This window comes from Cricetulus griseus, chromosome 7 (assembly GCF_003668045.3).
Source record: "Cricetulus griseus strain 17A/GY chromosome 7, alternate assembly CriGri-PICRH-1.0, whole genome shotgun sequence".
Taxonomy (NCBI): Eukaryota; Metazoa; Chordata; class Mammalia; order Rodentia; family Cricetidae; genus Cricetulus; species Cricetulus griseus.
In genome coordinates, this window is record NC_048600.1 from 128,647,170 (window position 1) to 128,663,623 (window position 16,454).

General features: G+C 55.8%; 1 protein-coding gene across 1 annotated transcript; it reads right to left on the reverse strand.

Annotated features, from left to right (window-relative positions):
• Positions 1-526: 526 nt before the first annotated feature.
• Positions 527-15,736, reverse strand: Unc13d (unc-13 homolog D). The gene is made up of 32 exons (XM_027425647.2): positions 15,314-15,736; positions 14,626-14,661; positions 14,281-14,388; positions 14,142-14,201; positions 13,985-14,051; positions 13,578-13,761; positions 12,791-12,835; positions 12,596-12,664; positions 12,412-12,481; positions 12,141-12,245; positions 11,942-12,034; positions 11,762-11,865; positions 9,061-9,178; positions 8,866-8,990; positions 8,641-8,731; positions 8,503-8,559; positions 8,326-8,423; positions 8,191-8,242; positions 7,983-8,113; positions 7,740-7,860; positions 7,287-7,430; positions 6,990-7,088; positions 6,674-6,880; positions 6,440-6,508; positions 5,132-5,211; positions 3,766-3,871; positions 3,620-3,691; positions 3,111-3,194; positions 2,914-3,034; positions 2,603-2,726; positions 1,999-2,195; positions 527-1,227 (listed from the first exon to the last, which is right to left on the reverse strand). Exons 1-32 carry the CDS (start codon positions 15,428-15,430, stop codon positions 1,106-1,108), a joined length of 3,276 nt encoding a protein of 1,091 aa, XP_027281448.1. The 5' UTR covers positions 15,431-15,736; the 3' UTR covers positions 527-1,105.
• Between the last annotated feature and the right edge of the window lie 718 nt (positions 15,737-16,454).

Sequence of the window (16,454 nt, forward strand, 5' to 3'; positions counted from 1 at the left end):
GTCCCTGTCATGGGTAGCAATCAAAGCTGCCAGGTGAAATGTGTTCAAAGTCATGGCTGAGGGCCTGCAGGTGGTGCATGCCACACAAGTCCTGTAGCTTGAGAGAGACCCTGGAACCCGAGGGAGGAGAGATGCAACTCCTGACACACATGCAGCTCAGCTCACACTACTCCAGGACCAACCTCTGCTCGGTGGCCTTGTGCTCCGAGTATGGGGGGGGGGCACAGGGCTGGGGCGGGGTGAGCTAGGGGAACATGCAGTGTGCTCTGATGAGGAGGCAGGCAGGCAGGGCCTGACATCTTTCTGGGCCCACTGTGAACCAACTATAGATTTTCTGAGGGCAGTGGATAATGGTTTTATTTTTATTTTCACTAAGAACATTTCTAGATGGCAGGTGTTGTCTGAGGGAGGAAGCCTACTCTGTAGACAGCCAAACTGTCCTTTCGGCTGCCATCCATCTGTGCCAGCTCTGCTTCCTGCCAGCTCTCACCTCAGAGCCAAAGTCTTCCCACCTCCCCCCCCCCTCTAGTAATGGCCACCCCGCTCCTGCACCAGGGCATCTGGGACAGGATCCTCTGTCTCTAAAGTCTGTGCCCACAGCCCGGGTCCCAACTGTCTGAGCCTACCTCAGTAGCTGGAACTGGCAGTTCTGGAAGGCAGATGGCACTAGATGATACCTTACCAAAGCAGCTTTTGGGGGCAGGGGAGCAGGGACAGGAGACACTCCTCTGTGGTAGAATATGGCAGAGAACACAGACCAGGGCAAGAGTGGGGACACACACAAGAAATGATTAATATCCAGGTGGTGGTGCACACCTTTAATCCCAGCACTCAGGTGACAGAGACAGGCAGATCTCTGAGTTCGAGCTAGCCTGGTCTACATAGTGAGTTCCAGGACTGCCAGAACTACATAGAGAAAGCCCAATCTCAACAACAACAAAAAAGATAAATACTGGTCACGGTACTCCATCACCAAGGGCTATTCTGGCAAGAACTCTGGGCCCTCCACCTACATTGTCTCCCTGTGCGTTGCATCAGGATGTACCAGGATGGAGGGCTTCCCTCTGTCAGGAAGACCCCAAACTTTGAGGCTTTGCTTCCACTGCTACTGGGCTGGGCGTGGGGCATGCTGGGAGGCCTGCTTGGCTCGCTGTCTCCTCAGCTTTACAAAGGCCTGGGCTTCTCGATCACCCTTCCTGCTGTCTAACAGCTGCAAAATCGGATCCCCTATGGAGAGAAAGGTTTCAGGGTCAAGCTCCTGACTAAAAGACAGTACTGCTCCGCCCCTATGCCAACCTTGGAGGGAACTGGTGGACACACACCAGCTAAATTAACAAGGTGTGTCTTGACAGACAAGGCCGGAAATGTGACATGTCCTGATGTGGTGACTACTGCCTTTTTCTAAGAGAACCTGAGTCAAGATAGCTAACTTCAGTCTCAGCTTTCTCACTTGTAAAAGAGCACAAGACTGACTTCTCACAGCCTAGTGAGCTGTAATGTACCTAAGACTGGGTCCAGCTGGGCGTGGCCGTACACACCTTTAATTCCAGCACTGGGGAGGCAGAGGCAGGTGGACTTCTGTGAATTCTAGGCCAGCCAAAAGAAGACAAGGTCTTTACTCTGTAGCTCTGGTTGGCCTCAAGCTGACAGTGCTGGGTTTAGTGTAGAGGGGTGTGCATCACACCCAGCCCTAAGATACTTGAGCGTCTCATGACACAGATGGATGGAGGCACACAGACCTTTCTGTTATCCAACTTAGCATGCATTGCACATGTGCCCTGCACAGAGATCCAGGCCCCTCATCACAGGGACTAAGCAGTTTCCCCACCAGGAGCAGTCAGGTAATACTTCCAGAGCTTGAATCTCACTGGTCTCTCCATTAGACCAGAGACACTCAGCAACATGAGCCATGGTGATTGTTCTACTGGCTTCCCTCTCCCAAGAAGACACCTCTCTAGAGACCCTGCCAGAGAGCCCCACCCTGGGACTCAGGCCTACCATTGGGTGCCGGGTATGTGAGAGGCAGGCGAGTCTGAGGAGCCTCACCAGGCTCTTCACAGCCTGTCAGACCAGGCACCCTGCAGAGTGGCAGAAAGGCCTCCCCCTCCAGGTCGTCAGCTCCCAGCGTGTCGTGGTCCAGCACGGTGAGCAGGAGGCATGCCCAGTCTTTTTGGCATGGCTCGGCAGGCACCAGGCTGGCAGGGAGTCAGGGGCTCAGTGAGTTGCCTGCTTTACTCAAAATCTGCCACCAACAGCCCCTCCCTCCAGCATATACAGAGTACCCCCTGCAGAGAGGAGGTGGGTGGGGGTCTCAGCCTGGTCATCTCTGTCACATGCTGTAACACACCCTCTGGTCATGGTCCTGTGGCCACAAGGCCCATCTTCAACAAAGAGCAGGTAACCCGAGTACCTTGGATCCTTGGATACAGCATGCTTCCCAGAATGTCTCTGTTCCACGGGAATCCACCCCCTTTCTCCCAGGGAAGCAAACACCTGTCCCAAGGACTCTTTCCTTCAGTCCCAATGTGGTCATCTCAAGCACTCCTTATTGTGGAGGGGGGTGGGGGGTGGGGGACTGAGAGAAGAGTAGGGACCCACTCACAATTCAAAGGTCTCATCAAAGAGTGGGTGAAGTTCCTTCTTATGCTTCTGAGTCTCCCTGGGGGCCAGCTCAGGGAATTCATGTCTGGGTTCCAGCGTCAGCTGAACAAAGGGGTCACTGGAACCTGGCAAGTGGCCCACAGGGGGGCTGCTGACTGAGTTCCAGCCACCACCACACCCCACACTGCACCCCCCCACACACACCAGCTGTTAGTCCTTAGCCCCCTTCTGGTAACTAGAAGAAATGTGTTCAGAGCTCCTGCTGTGCCCAGGGACCCTAGTGAGGGCAGGCCCAGGGCAGCCTCCGCTCACCATTGGAGTCCAGGGGCAGCAGGCTGGAGGCACTGAGCAGCTCTACCCGAAGCTTCTGCTCAGAGGCACGGTAAGAGGCCTTGATGGTGACAGCACCCAGCTGTTCAGAAGTGGTTTCAGCCTGGCAGGGGACCATGCATGGGGATCAGCTGGGAGGAGAGTGGGCAAGGCCAATAGAGTGTAGGAAAGTATCTCACCTGCTGCTGGATTCGGCTACAGAAATACTTCTGGATGAGCTCCCGGCTGGAGGCCGACTGCAGCTCCAGGTCCCTCTGCAGAGCCTGGAATGGCAAGTCAGAGCATCCACCCAAGCATCTCTATGCCTACCCATGCGGCCAGGCAGCATAAGACGTGATTGGAAGTACTGGGGCCCTAAGACCACAGAGAGGAGTGCAGCAGAAGACCCTGAGGCAGAGGACCAGATGGCTGGTAATCTCCTAATGCCAGCATGTAGGGACCCTGGGCCTTGAAGGACAGTATATCTGGATTCTTTATTTCTTGCCAGCATCACAAAATTTGTAATAATTTTGAGTAAGAGGCTCGCTCAACTTTTTATGTTGCACTCGGTTTTATGAATTATGTAGCTGGTCCTAGATACAGGTAAATACAGAAAGATAGGTTGCCTGCCTTGACCTCCTAACTAGGGGCTCATCAAACGACCCTAACAAGGCCCTGGGGTCATTCCTCACACTGCTAAGACTCTTACCTGGAAGGTGGCTGTGTGCAGGGCTTCCGGTGGCAAGCCACAGCCCTCCGCATGGAAGCAGATCTCCAGATTCTGAAGAGAGAAATGAGATGACCCTGGGCACACCCAGGGTTAATATCCTCGAAGCCTACGGTAGGTACAGTTACCTGAAGGGCTGCCTTCAGCCTGCTAGAGGCCAGTAATGAGCTACGCTGCGAAGAGGCCACCTCCACCAGCACCGTGAGTGTGTGGGTCCATAGCAGAGTCAGAAGGCTGGCCAGGGGCAGACGGTGCCGGACACAGAACGGTAAAATGGGGGAGGAAGCAAAGATGCTCTTCAGAAAGGAGGGGGGCTTAGGAAGCCAGGCTCATCCCACTTCCCCCTCCACAAGCGAGGCTGGGCAGAGCTGGCAGACAGTGTGGAGGAAGCGCTGCTCCCGAGTGAAAGGGGAGACCAAGGGAGCCATCAAGTCCGTCCAGTGTGTCTCTTAACCTCAGTGGAGAGCCCTCTTCCGCAGGACCACGGGCCTCCAGCAAACCTCTAGAGGGTGGAGAGGAAGCTGACCCCAGGGTAAGATAGGATCACAGCACACAGCATGGGTAGGGAGAGTAAAATGACAAGAATTTGAACTGACAGCCATCTGAGACTGTGCACGCAGCTCCGTAGAGCCGAGCAAGTAAGCATCTTAAACAGGTCCTGTGTCCTGGTGATGAAGGCGGCCTGATGGGGGTACAACACTGGCCTAGCAGGTGAGGAAGGAGGCCTTCGTTTAAAGTGAGTGAACTCATTTAACAGCACCAGGTACTGTTCTAGATGTTTCTGAGCAAAGCTCCTGTCTTAGTGGAGAGCTAATTCTTGCTTATGTGAGGAAAACAGAACAAAACAAAAACAAATAAAAAAGAAAACAAACAAACAAACAAAAAAACACTCAACAAATGACAAAGAAGTCCAAGCGTCCATGGGCCCTGCTTGCTGCTCAGTAGGAGGCAAACAGAACTCTAGGAGGAAGAGCCCAGCTGCCAATCATGACCCAGGTTCCACCTGGAGACAGCTGAGGCTCTGGACCAGCATAGTCCTGCCCACATCTCTTCACGTGGCCCATTCACTCCTCAGGAGAGGCTGGGACTGTGATCCTGGGCATGGGAACTTGAACATCTTGAAGCCCTAGAGAGGGACCAAGAAGCTGGAACCTGAACCCAGGTATCCAGAGCCTATACCTTCACCATCCCAACCAGAAGTCTCCCCCAACCCCACCCGGGACACACCAGACGCCTGGACCATGAAGAGTAAAGAGAAGCAGTCAGGGGCTCTGAAGATGGGCCAGGCTTGGAGGATACAGGGGAAGCTTGCCATGCTCAGAGCTGGGCAGAACGAAAGGGGCCAGTGAGAGAAGCAGAGAGCTCCCTGTGCCTGAAACTGGGTGGATCCTCCAAAAGAAGTCACCAAAAGGATTACCAGCATGCCGCCCCACGAACACTGAGGTCTTGGAGACATGGGGGCAGAGGGCGGGGCAGGGCAGGGCTGCTGCATACCTGCTGAAGTTCTCCTGGACCAGGTTGGTGTTCATGTAGCGAAGTTTCACCTCCAAGAATTTCATCAGGGGCAGAATGGCCTAGGACGCAGAGCAAGGACAAACTCAGACCCATTTTAGTCCCTATTCCCTGGGTGGGGACAAAGCTAGGCTTTTGTGTGTCAGGTATTACGATGTCTGTTTTAGTTGCTCCCTGCCTCCTGTCTTTTCTGTTCTGCTGCTCTCTCTGCTCTAACCACACTGTCCTCTGCATCCTGTGGACCAGCAATACACAAGCCGCCTTAGGACCTCTGCTCTTCCTGATCCCTCTGCCCGGAATGTTCTTCCTCTAGGCATCTTCACACATCCCTTTCTTACTTCCTGTGGGTCTTGACTCAGCTGTCACACTCAGAACAAGGCCTTCCCTGACCACTATCGAAAAGCACAACCTTTTGACATTTCCCATCCCGTCTCCTTCTCTGTTTCATTTTTCCCTTTAGTGCTTATCACTTTCTAGCACTATATGAGTATGTGTGCAAACATGCCCATGACTGGATGTGTGCCCATAGTTACAGTTATAACTATGGCTGTAGTTTGTTGTATCTCTGCACTTAGCTATCCTTTATCCCATCAGAGAGAAAGCCCCATTTGGTCACACTGACTTAATATCAATGCTTAAGCTGGTATCTGGAACTAAAATGTGTGTTTACTCAACATTTGATGAGCTAATTAACCTTCCCCCAACAATCAGAGGCAGTGATATGCTCTCCCCTTTACCCATGAGGAGCCTGGGCTCAACTGGCTGACACAAACAGGGCAGAAGAGATGCTGAGCACTGGGAAGGGCGCCTCCCCGGGGCCCGTGCGCGCCTCCCCGGGGCCCGTGCGCGCCTCCCCGGGCCCGTGCGCGCCTCCCGGGGCCGTGCGCCCTCCCCGGGCCCGCGCCCGCCTCCCCGGGCCCGCCTTCCCGGGCCCGTGCGCACCTCCCTGGGGCCCGTGCGCGCCTCCCCGGGCCCGCGCCTCCCCGGGGCCCGCGCCTCCCCGGGGCCCGCGCGCGCCTCCCCGGGGCTACAAAACTGAGCTGAGCCTGCTGAGGTAATCCCACAGCATCCACCAGTCTAGGAGAGGTCATGTCATGATCCATCCGGCCTCACTAGCATCCACGGAGGACACTGAGGCCCAGGGAGACATCACACCCAGGTCAAGGTTGGGGGACTGATCTGACATCTTCAGGACTTTCAGCTCCTGTCTACCCAGGTTCTTTTCACAACCCCAGACGCACGGAGTTGGCCCAGAAGTGAAGGTCAACAAGCAGAGCAACAGTTACTCACATCCTCAGGCAGAACCGACTCCTTGACACCAATGAGCTTCTGGATGTGAGTGGCGATGCCCACCTCCAACTGGGGACACAAAGCAGGGAGACAAAGGGAGATGGAGCCAGTCAGGGGAAATGCAGGGAGAGTTGGCTTGAGGCTTGAGTTCAGGTTTGGGATCAGGGAATAGACATTAGCTCAGATCCTGCTGAGGAACAGGGTAGGCAGGGTCCCTGGGGGATCAGACGGTACCTGCTCGGCCAGGGTCCGGACGCCAGTACGGATCTCATGGCCCAGCCCGGCCAATGTGCCCTGCAGCTGAGCATGCAGCGTGTTGTGCAGCTGCCCCTGCTCCAGCACGGCCCCGACCCGCTGCTCCAGTGCCTCCCATGCCAGCTGAGTAGGCAGCTTGTCGATGATGAGCCGAAGCTGCTCCATGTTATTAACCACCACACACAGCTGGGGATGGTCATGGGCACAGGGATGTGGGCAGGGCTTCCTGACAGAGCACCCAGACAAGCAGATCCACCCCTACCCTGGCGCCCTGGAGCCCCCATCTGGGTCTTACCATGTTAGCTGCCTGGCCCTGGTCCTTCTGACCTGTAGACAGCTCACGGGCCCTGGCCTTTATAAGGCTGCAGTAAACCAGGGCCAGCCGGCAGGTGTCCTAGGGTGAGGGGGTCACGGGATGGATGGACAAGTGGGACTCTCAAGATGGGTCAACAGAGGGGTCTCAGAAACTCAGACTTGAGGATGCAGGCTGGGGGGCGGGGGTTGCTGGTAGTGGCCTGAGAGCCTGTGAGGAACTGGGTGAGGCAGGAGTGATGTCCTGAGGGGAGGGAAGGATGCTGGGAAGGTGTCATACCTCCACAAATTTGACAGTGATCATGAAGGCTTCCTCGGGGTCTGGCCAGTCCAGCTGCCGGGCAGTGTGGCTAATCTGAGCGAAACAGGTGGACAGATCCACAGCGGAAGTGCTGTGCTTGGTCAGTTCCCCCAGGGGCACCAGCTGGGGAAAGGAAACCACAGGAAAGGCGGCTCAGGGCAGGCTGACCCAAACCTATTCCCCCAACTACCAAGTCTAGAGCTGAGTGGAGGCTCCACCCACTATTTCTGTGGCCCATAGGACCCCTAGGCACAGGGAAGCCCTACTGAGCCTCTGGATATCAGGAGGCCACGGTTTGCACCCAACTGTACAGTACACCCTGAACAGTACACCCTGATGAGATGTTCAGAGACGGTTAGAGACTTCTACTGGCCAGGAGGTCCCAACAGAGAACCCAACCCTCTCTCCCAAACCTAGGGCCCCCGCCTGTACCGAGTCCATCCGCACAGCACGCTGCACCCGCTCCAGGGCAACGCTGTAAGTCTTCTGCAGCCAGGAGGGGATGGCTGGCTGGAACCAGCGGTGGAAACCATCCAGGGCCAGGACTCCATTGCTGGGGAGAGCAGAGCTTAGCCTGTGGAAGGTAGGGCCTGGCCTTGAGCCACAGCCCTTGTCAACCTTTTTTTTTTTTTTCCTGCATGCCTGAAGCCCACCTTCAAACCACTTGTTGCCCACCTGCTGGAGGGGCCTGGGCCCAGCTGGCTGATCTCCTTCAGGCTGACATAGAGCTGAAACAGAATCTCTCCCATATCTGGAGACACGAGCTTGCCTGCCTCCGCCGTGTGGTCCTGCACCCTCTTTGCCACCTACAAGGAAAAGCTGCTCAGGCAGGGCTTCAGAGCTAGACAGAGGGGTGCTACCTAGAGACGGCGGACGGTCTCACCAGCCACTGCAGCTCCAGGAAGGCCACAGAGAAGAGGTCTATCTTGAGGACACTGGAGGAAAGGCAGTGTGTGCGTCATAGTGGTACCCACCGGGGTCCCTCAGGCCCATCAGCTCCAGACCCACAGATGCTCACTTGTGGAAAATCTTGTTCCACGTGTGACGGCACTGGTACAGATCACCCATAACATCCTGCACCAGGCTTAGCAAGGCCTTGCCAGCCTCCAAGATGCCCTGGGAAGGATACAGATGGTTGAACAGGGTTACAAAGGCAGACACCACCTACCCACCCTCAACCCATCCCAGAATCTACCTGCACCATGGGCTGATGATGTTGCTGCATCAGGTGAAACCATTCAACCGTGCCCGTCTGTTGGAAGACAGGCAGGGAGGAGGAGGGGTTATTGAGCTCAGGTATGTGCCCCCCCCCCACCCTGGGGAAGATACCTACTCGCAGTGCCTCAGAAACCAGCTGGGACAGTGGAGCACTGTCTGGGCACAGTTCTCCAAAGGCCTTTGTCTTGCACATTTGCACCAGAACTCTGGAAGACAGAAGGCTCTGTCCAGAGGCCCCCACCCTACTCCCACCCAACAGGCTCTCTTGATTTCTCCCTGCAGGCGCCAGCCTTACGCTCATCCCTGACCCCTGTGCAGAAGCCAGAGGGTAGCCACTGACCTGAGGAGGGACTGAAGCCTGGATGGGGAGTCAGACACAGACAGGGGAAAGACGGAGCGGAACTTCCGGATGAGGGAGAGGCCATAGGTCAACAGGGAGGTGAAGGAGGCAGCCAGCTCCTCCCGCTGCAAAGCCAGTAAGATGTTACAGTCCACAGCACTCCAGAGCCCTGCCTGACCCACTCACACCACTCACCTGTTCCGCCCTGAGCCGGCCCTGGATCCACTGATACTCCATGCTGGTGATGGGGTGCAGGAGGCAGCTGCTGGGGAACTCCAGGCTCTGATAGAGGCGGCTGTAGGCCAGCCACTGCCTGCAGAGACAGGAAGCCCTCAGCAGGGCCCAGGAAGGCAGCATCCCCCTACTTTCCACCAGAAGAGTGGCCGATAGCGCAGGACCTCTGCTTGTTTCTGTCCATACTGTTCAAGTCACCTGACTTTTTTTTTTTTATGGATGTTTTTGGCTTTTTGAGAGAGGGTCTCTCTGCATATCCCTGGCTGTCCCAGAACTCACTCTGTATACCAGGCTGGCCTCGAACTCACAGAGACCCACCTGTCTCTGTCTCCCAAGTGCTGGGATTAAAGGTGTGCACCACCGTGCCTGGCCTCACCTGACTCTTAAATTGTGCTTTATCTGGGAAAAAAAACTCAGAACTGGGCCAGGTGATGATAGTGCATGCCGCTAATCCCAGCACTCTGGAGGCAGAGGCAGGTGGATGGATCTCTTCAGTTTGAGGCCAGCCTGGTCTACAGAGCAAGTTCCAGAACAGCCAGGGCTACACAGAGAAACCCTGTTTCAGCTGGGCAGAATGAAGCACACCTTTAATTCTCCAACTTGAAAGGCAGGTGAATCTCTTTGGGTTAGAAGCCAGCCTGGTCTACACAGCACTTTCTAGGCCAGCCAGGGTTACATAGAGAGACCTTGTCTCAATAACAACAACAACAACAACAAAATCCTTCACTATTTCTGAGGTCAGTAAGATGGCTCAGTGGGAAAGAGTATTTGCACCAGTTGGGGATAGAGAGATGGCCCAGCAACTAAGAGCACTAGCAGAGGAAATGAGTTTGGTATCCCCCATCAAGGAGGTTCATAACCATCCATAACTCAGGCTCCAGGGCATCCAGTGCCCTCTTGTGGCCAGTGAAGGCATTTGCATACATATAGTATATGATCACACATATAACACACACACACACACACACACACACACACACACACACACACACAAACAAACATAAATAAAATAATTCTTCCCTTTTGGGGGGTGGGGTTTCCAGACAGGGTTTCTCTGTGGCTTTGGAGATTGTTCTAGAACTAGCTCTTGTAGACCAGGCTGGCCTAGAACTCACAGAGATCTGCAGGCCTCTGCTTCCTGAGTGCTGGGATTAAAGATGTGCGCCACCACCGACCGGCTAAATAGAATAATTCTTAAAAAAGAAACCAAGCCAGGTGGTGGTCGTGCACAATTTTAATCCCAGCACTTGGAAGGCAGAGGCAAGTGGATCCCTGTGAGTTCGAGGCCAGCCTGGTCTACAGAATGAGTTCTAGGACAGACTCCAAAGCTACACAGAGAAACCCTGTCTCCAAAAACCAAAAAGGAAAAAAAAAAGTGTATGGGGAGACTAGGCAGGGGTGACTGCGCTAGATGAGGCTATGGTGAAAGCAGGGAGCAAACAGGGACAGACTGAGGGCCCTCCTGAAACAGCTGCTGCTTGCATTAGGTGCCTGGACCCTGAGAGGAAACCTGGCATCTCGCTGGCCTCACTGCACCCCAGCTTCCTCTCCAGAACACCCATCTCAAGAACCCAGAAGCTCACATGGCCTCAGAATGGCCCTCCTCCTCTCACCTCTGCTTTTCACCCAAAGACCAAGCAAGCCATCGCCAGGCTCCAGGTGGCATTCTGCTCTCACCCACTCCGCCCAGCACCAAGTGTGACCATTCCCCACCACTCCACACAGGCTGGCACGCCAGTCATTCAGGAGTGCCCCTTCTTGGCATTCCCAGACGCTGACATAGCTCAGGGACATGATGGCCCTTGAGGACTGATTGTCATCTTTAGAGTTTTTGGTTTTTTTTTTGAGACAGGATCTCACTGTATAGCCCAAAGTGGCCTCAAACTTGCTGCCATCCTCCTGCCTCAGCTTTTTAGATGCTGAGACTGATTACAGATGTGCATCTCCAAGTCTTTTAACGTTGATTTATGAGTCAACTATTTACTTCTGTGAGCCTGATATTGAGAAACAGGCCTGCCAAAGAGAGGCAAACACAAAAGCCCAGGACTTGAGAGACACAGACGAGGGCAGTGAGTGACCTTGGGGGCAATGCTCAAAGAGGAGGATGAAAGCAGGGGATGGTGGTGGCGCACGCCTTAAATCCCAGCACTTGGGAGGCAGAGGCAGGTGGGTCTCTGTGAGTTCGAGGCCAGCCTGGTCTACAGAGCAAATTACAGGACAACTAGGGCTACACAGAGAAACCCTGTGTCAAACAATAATAACAATGAGAGAAAGATAGCACTCCAATTTCATGAACGGCTAGAATCTGAGTTATGCACACAATTTCCAGATTTAAAAGTTTGTTAACTGACTCCAAACTTAAAAACACAGTTTTGACCTGAAAGCACACTCTTAAGAGCTGTGTTCTAAGGCTGGGCGGTGGTGGTGCACGCCTTTAGTCCCAGCACTTGGGGTGCAGAGGCAGGCAGATCTCTGTGAGTTTGAGACCAGACTGGTCTACAAGAGCGAGTGCCGGGACAGCCTCCAAAGCCACAGAGAAACCCTGTCTCGAAAAACAAAAACAAAAAATAAAAACAAAAGATTTGCTTTGAGCTGTCAGCCTGTTGGTAGGAGGGCAGGGCAGAGAAGGTCCCTGGGGATCCTGAGCAGGGTGTGTACTCACGCCATGGACTGGTGGAAGTCAGACAGGTCCTTCTGAGTGGCATGGAGAAAGAGGATGGTGGCACCCTGGGGACTCAGGGATGCATCCCAGGAGGCACTGCCAGCCTAAGGGAAACAGTAAAGGCTTATCAGGACTGGACAGGTGTCCCTGGTGGTATTCAGCTGTGGCAGACAGCCATACCTGGTGCTGGGTGACTTCATGGGACACCAGCTGCTGCAGTAGGTGGAAGTGTACAGTGTAGCTGGGCTGGGAGCGACTGGCCACCGTGGCTCTCTGCAATAGGGTCAGCAGGGCTCTGAGCAGAGGACCCCATGCCAGATACGGCCTGCTCTCCCCAACCCAGCCAGACACGGGCACTAGCCCAGTCCCCGGTGCCTACCCGCTTGTGAATGAACTGGAACTGGAGGTGACACTGGCCACGGTCTGGGTAGGTCTCTGTGCAGGGCTCTAGCGGGTACCACTGGTCCTGTCTGCAGCGCAGGTCCTAGCAGGCAAGACACACAGTGACGAGCATCAGGACCCTGCAGAGAGCTGAGGCCAGGACAGGGATGCAGTCGGGACAGCACCTAGGCTCAGGCTGGGTCAAACCTGAAGTCCCTCAGAGCCCTCCCTGCCTTTGCCTCTCTCCTGGCCTTTCTCCACGCCCTCACCTGCAGCCTTAGAACCACGTTCCCCAGAAAGTCGTCCTGGCCTTTGTCCTTCCGGGCTTCCTTAAAGATCCTGTTTTAAGCAGGATTGGTGAAGGGTCGGCCACCTGGGGCAGAGCCTGCACTCCAGAAACCAGGGTGCATGTGAAGCGGGGACCTCCTTCTTCCCGGAGTCGGGAGCACCCACCTTCGGAGCCCGTGCAGGTCTGTGAGCTCTCCGAGCTTTTGTCTCACGGACTCTACAGTGTCCAGGTCCCTGTAGGCCAGAGGTTTGAGCAAGGGGCAGAGAAGGGGCCAGTGACCTCATCGCTCTGACACATTGCCACCCCCCCCCCATGCCTCTTTTTGTGCCTTGTCCTCAGGGGCAGGCCAGGCCACTCACCACATGTCCAGGTGAAAGCTCGCATTGGTGATATCCTCAAACTCCCTTCAGGGGGAAAAGAACATGTAAGCTGGGTGGGACACCCATGCACACTCACATTGGACCGGATCACAAGGGCTAGCCACTAGCCCAGAACTTGCCCTCTGAAACTGCCATTCCTAATATCACCCACAGTGTGGAGTTGTAGCCCCTTCCTGCCCAGTTCTTCCCTCCCCTTTTAAACTTTTCTCTTGGGTACAGGATCTTACTATGCAGCCCTGGCTGGTCTGGAACTCACTCTGCAGACCAGGCTATCCTCGAACTCACAAAGACCTGCCAGCCTCTGCCTCTTAAGTGCTGGGATTAGAGGTTGAGCCTCCCATCCCAGCCCTCCTTCCTAACTACTTCTCTACTTCTGCAAGGACAGGCTGGAGTGTCCCCTGGCCACCAACCACTCAGAGATGCCCAACTGTCCCTGCTCTGCTACTGTAGAGCTTATTTAGTCATTTGGCAGGGTCTTGCCATGTAGCCTAGGTTAACCTTGAACTTGCCATCTTCCTGCCTTACTCTCCTGAGTGCTGGCATCCCAGGTGTGTGGCACTACAGCAGGCAGGTGAATGACTGGCATTCATGCCATGGGTCTGTTCTATCTAGCTGAGTCTCCCTCCAGCTCTACTTGAGGATGAGGGTTGAGCTCGCACTCTTGATTCAGGAAGACCACCGCTCTCATTGGCTAGAAGACTACACCCAGAGGAGCTGGAGATGGGAGCAGGGAACAAAGGATGAAAGCCGGGACGGTCCCACGTACAAGACAAAGGTCTCATCCCAGACAGGATTCAGTGTCTGGTTTTTGACTTGGGTGCGATGGGTCTGCTCTTCCGGGATGGTGTGCTTCACGACAGCCTTCTGTCGACGTCTCGACACCGGGCTGCCCTCCGCAATGCCAGCTCCCTGCTCGATGATGCCCAGCAGGCAGTAGGGGTCACTGAACCCTGGCAAGGAGTGAGGGACAAGACTCCAAGAAGTCAGCCACGTTCCCCTGAATTCCTTGGGGCCCAGCCTCCTCCAGAGAGATGTGGATAAAGTCCCTCTAAACTCAGCATCTAAGCACAGGAGACTAGCAGCTGGGGAGTTTGTGGGTGGACTCTCTGGCAAAGAGTTCAAGGCCAGACTGTGATGGAGGGGGGGTTCCCAGGGCACCCCAAACACACTCACCACTGACATCCTTGCCCAGAATGCCCTTGGCCTGTTTCACTGTTGCCTTCAGACAAAATATTGGTTTCTGGAGGATGGGAGTGGAAGCTGCCTGAGTTCCTGAGAGGGCCAGGCTTCCCATGCCCCCTCCTTCCCACGGAGCCCTGGCCCTGGTTACCTCAAGCTCCCCAACACGCTGTAGCATCTGTTGGTGCTCCTCAGGTTGCACCTGGAAAGCCTGGAGAGGACAGAGGTGTGGGAAGCTGGGGACATAAGGGAGGGAAGGGAGGGCAAGGACGGGCGGGGGCTGGGTTTACCTCCTGCAGATAGCGCAGCAGTTCCGAGGCCTCCTTCACATGGTTGGGCTCTGGCTGACCCAGGCGGTGCAAGACAGTATAAAGGGCTTCCTCATACAGCAGGTCCCGCTGAGACATAGCAGGGTCACCTCAGGAGCCCCATCATCACCCAGCAGCCCTCCCTGACACCATCATCTCAGGCTCAGAAAAGCGACAAAGAGGCACATGGGCAGAGAAGATTGAGACTCAAGAGTGTTCTCTGCTAGATGGTGGCAGCCGCGGCCTCTGGGGCCCGAGGGGCCTCCCTCAGAGAGGATGTAGAGTTGCTTCCCACATCCCCCACAGGCTCCCAACTTCACCTCTTACCTCTTCTGAGGAGAAATGGTGGGACTGAACCTGGACCTAGGAGCAAGGTGAAAAGACCAAGCTGTCCCCAGAGGCTTATTCAGCCAGGCATGGTGACCCAGGCCTAAGACAGAGGGACCCCAGCACCTCAGCCTCTCAGGCCTCTAGGCCCACCGATTGCCCTCACCTGTTCCAACATAAGGCTCCCTGAAGGGCTCACCCCTGGGTCATTTTTCTCATCCCCTGGCCTGGCATGCCTGAGGTCCATGGGCGTTCAGCTGGCCCGGCAGTGGGCTCTCCAGTACCTGCCCCCCCTCCTTCCCCAGAGGAAACAGCAGCGCTTATCAGGCGGCCACTGGCTCTTCACCCCAGCTGCGGAAGTGAGGCCTAACAGCAGAAATGCCGGGCAACTGTCGGGTATCTCAGAGGGGTCCCTAGGCAGCCCACTGTCATTGGAGACACTGCTTCATGGGACTGATGCTTTCAGAGCTAGAGGACAGGGAGCCAGGGGTACAGACCCACCAAGGGGAAGAGACTGGAGGAGCCCACGGTGGCTCAGAGAACACAAGGCAGGCCTCTCTCTGCCCACCCACAAGGCTATGCCCAGGGCCAGAGAGGGTAGGTGGGTGGGGGCAGACAGCTTCCCCATCCAGTCCTCAAGACTGCAAGCACCCACGCTGGCTCTTTGCCCCTTCGTAGTCACTCCTACCTCCTGAGTGGTTTGGGGTGGTGGATCCTGTAGGTCTCTGACCCTGCGGCGCCTTATCTTGACAGCCTGGCGCAAGAGTGCAGGGCGCCGATGGGGGTGGGAGAGGTGTGTGGCCATGGTGGCCGACTCTACCCTTCCCTCTGCCTCCCCCCAGCTGCTGGGTGAAAACAGCAAAGCCGCAGGATGATGCAAAGGGCCCCAAGCAAGGTACACCCTCTGCTAAGGGAGGGCGGAGGGTTGGAAGGGTCAGGGTGTCACTGCCGTGGAGGGGCCTTCTTCCAGGCTCCCTGCACCTTCCTTCAGCCTCGATCCCTGCAGGATCCTCCCCAGCCTGGAGCAGAAAGTGGACCCAGTGGGCGGGGTTAGCCCCACCCCCCTCCCCACCCACTCCCCCTCCCCACCGAGGCTCTGGGGAAAGAGTCCAGAGCTCCTGGCAAGGGTGGTAAGGCCAGGCTCTGTAGCAACTATGCCTGGGCCAAGGAAGCTGACCTAGACCTGTGGCGTTCTGAACGGGCCCAGATCTGGGTTAGGGTGGGGCAGGTTCAGGGCAGTGGCTCCGGTGCATTTCCTCTGCCCAGTAGTCAACTGCTCAGCCTGCTCCACCCCACAGGTGACATTCCAGGGAAGGGATGGGACTACTTGGTGTTAGCTAGGGAGGGACAGAAGGGACATGAAGCCCATTCCCACCACTGATGGTCAGGACGGTGCTCTTGGGCAGGCCTGCCAGCCCCTAGGGGTGGGTGGCCGAAGAAAGAGGTGGCGGCAAGGCCTTGCTGCGTCTCTCTGTGGGAGCATTTTGGTCAGGAGAGGACTTCGGTGCTGGGGTCTCCCACAGCCCTTTGACTGTGAGTGGAGAGCAGGCCTTTAGCTGGTAGTGGCTTTAGCTTTATTCTACCTTCTTGCCCTAGGTCAGGTGGCATGAAGTCACACTCCCCTCACGGGAGTCCTGCCATACCCGGGTGACAAAGCTGCTTCCAGCCTGTGCTCAGTAGGCGAGTTGCAGATGGGATACAGGCCTTGTCCTGTCCCCAGCTGGCAGTGGGTGGCACCATGCACCAACCCCGGGCAGGTAGAGGCCTCTGTAGGAAGGCTGGGAACCAAGTGCACCCTGAGACTCACTGACAGGAAACGGGCTCCTTTG

What these genes read in the sequence shown, in the direction of transcription:
- Unc13d (XM_027425647.2), bottom strand. Translation starts at nt 15,430, where the DNA reads ATGGCCACACACCTCTCCCACCCCCATCGGCGCCCTGCACTCTTGCGC. An exon ending in AGGCTTCAGTCCCTCCTCAG is followed by an intron (nt 8,732 to 8,865) that starts GTCAGTGGCTAC and finishes TCTGTCTTCCAG; the next exon opens with AGTTCTGGTGCAAATGTGCA. An exon ending in AGTCGGTTCTGCCTGAGGAT is followed by an intron (nt 5,212 to 6,439) that starts GTGAGTAACTGT and finishes TCTGCGTCCTAG; the next exon opens with GCCATTCTGCCCCTGATGAA.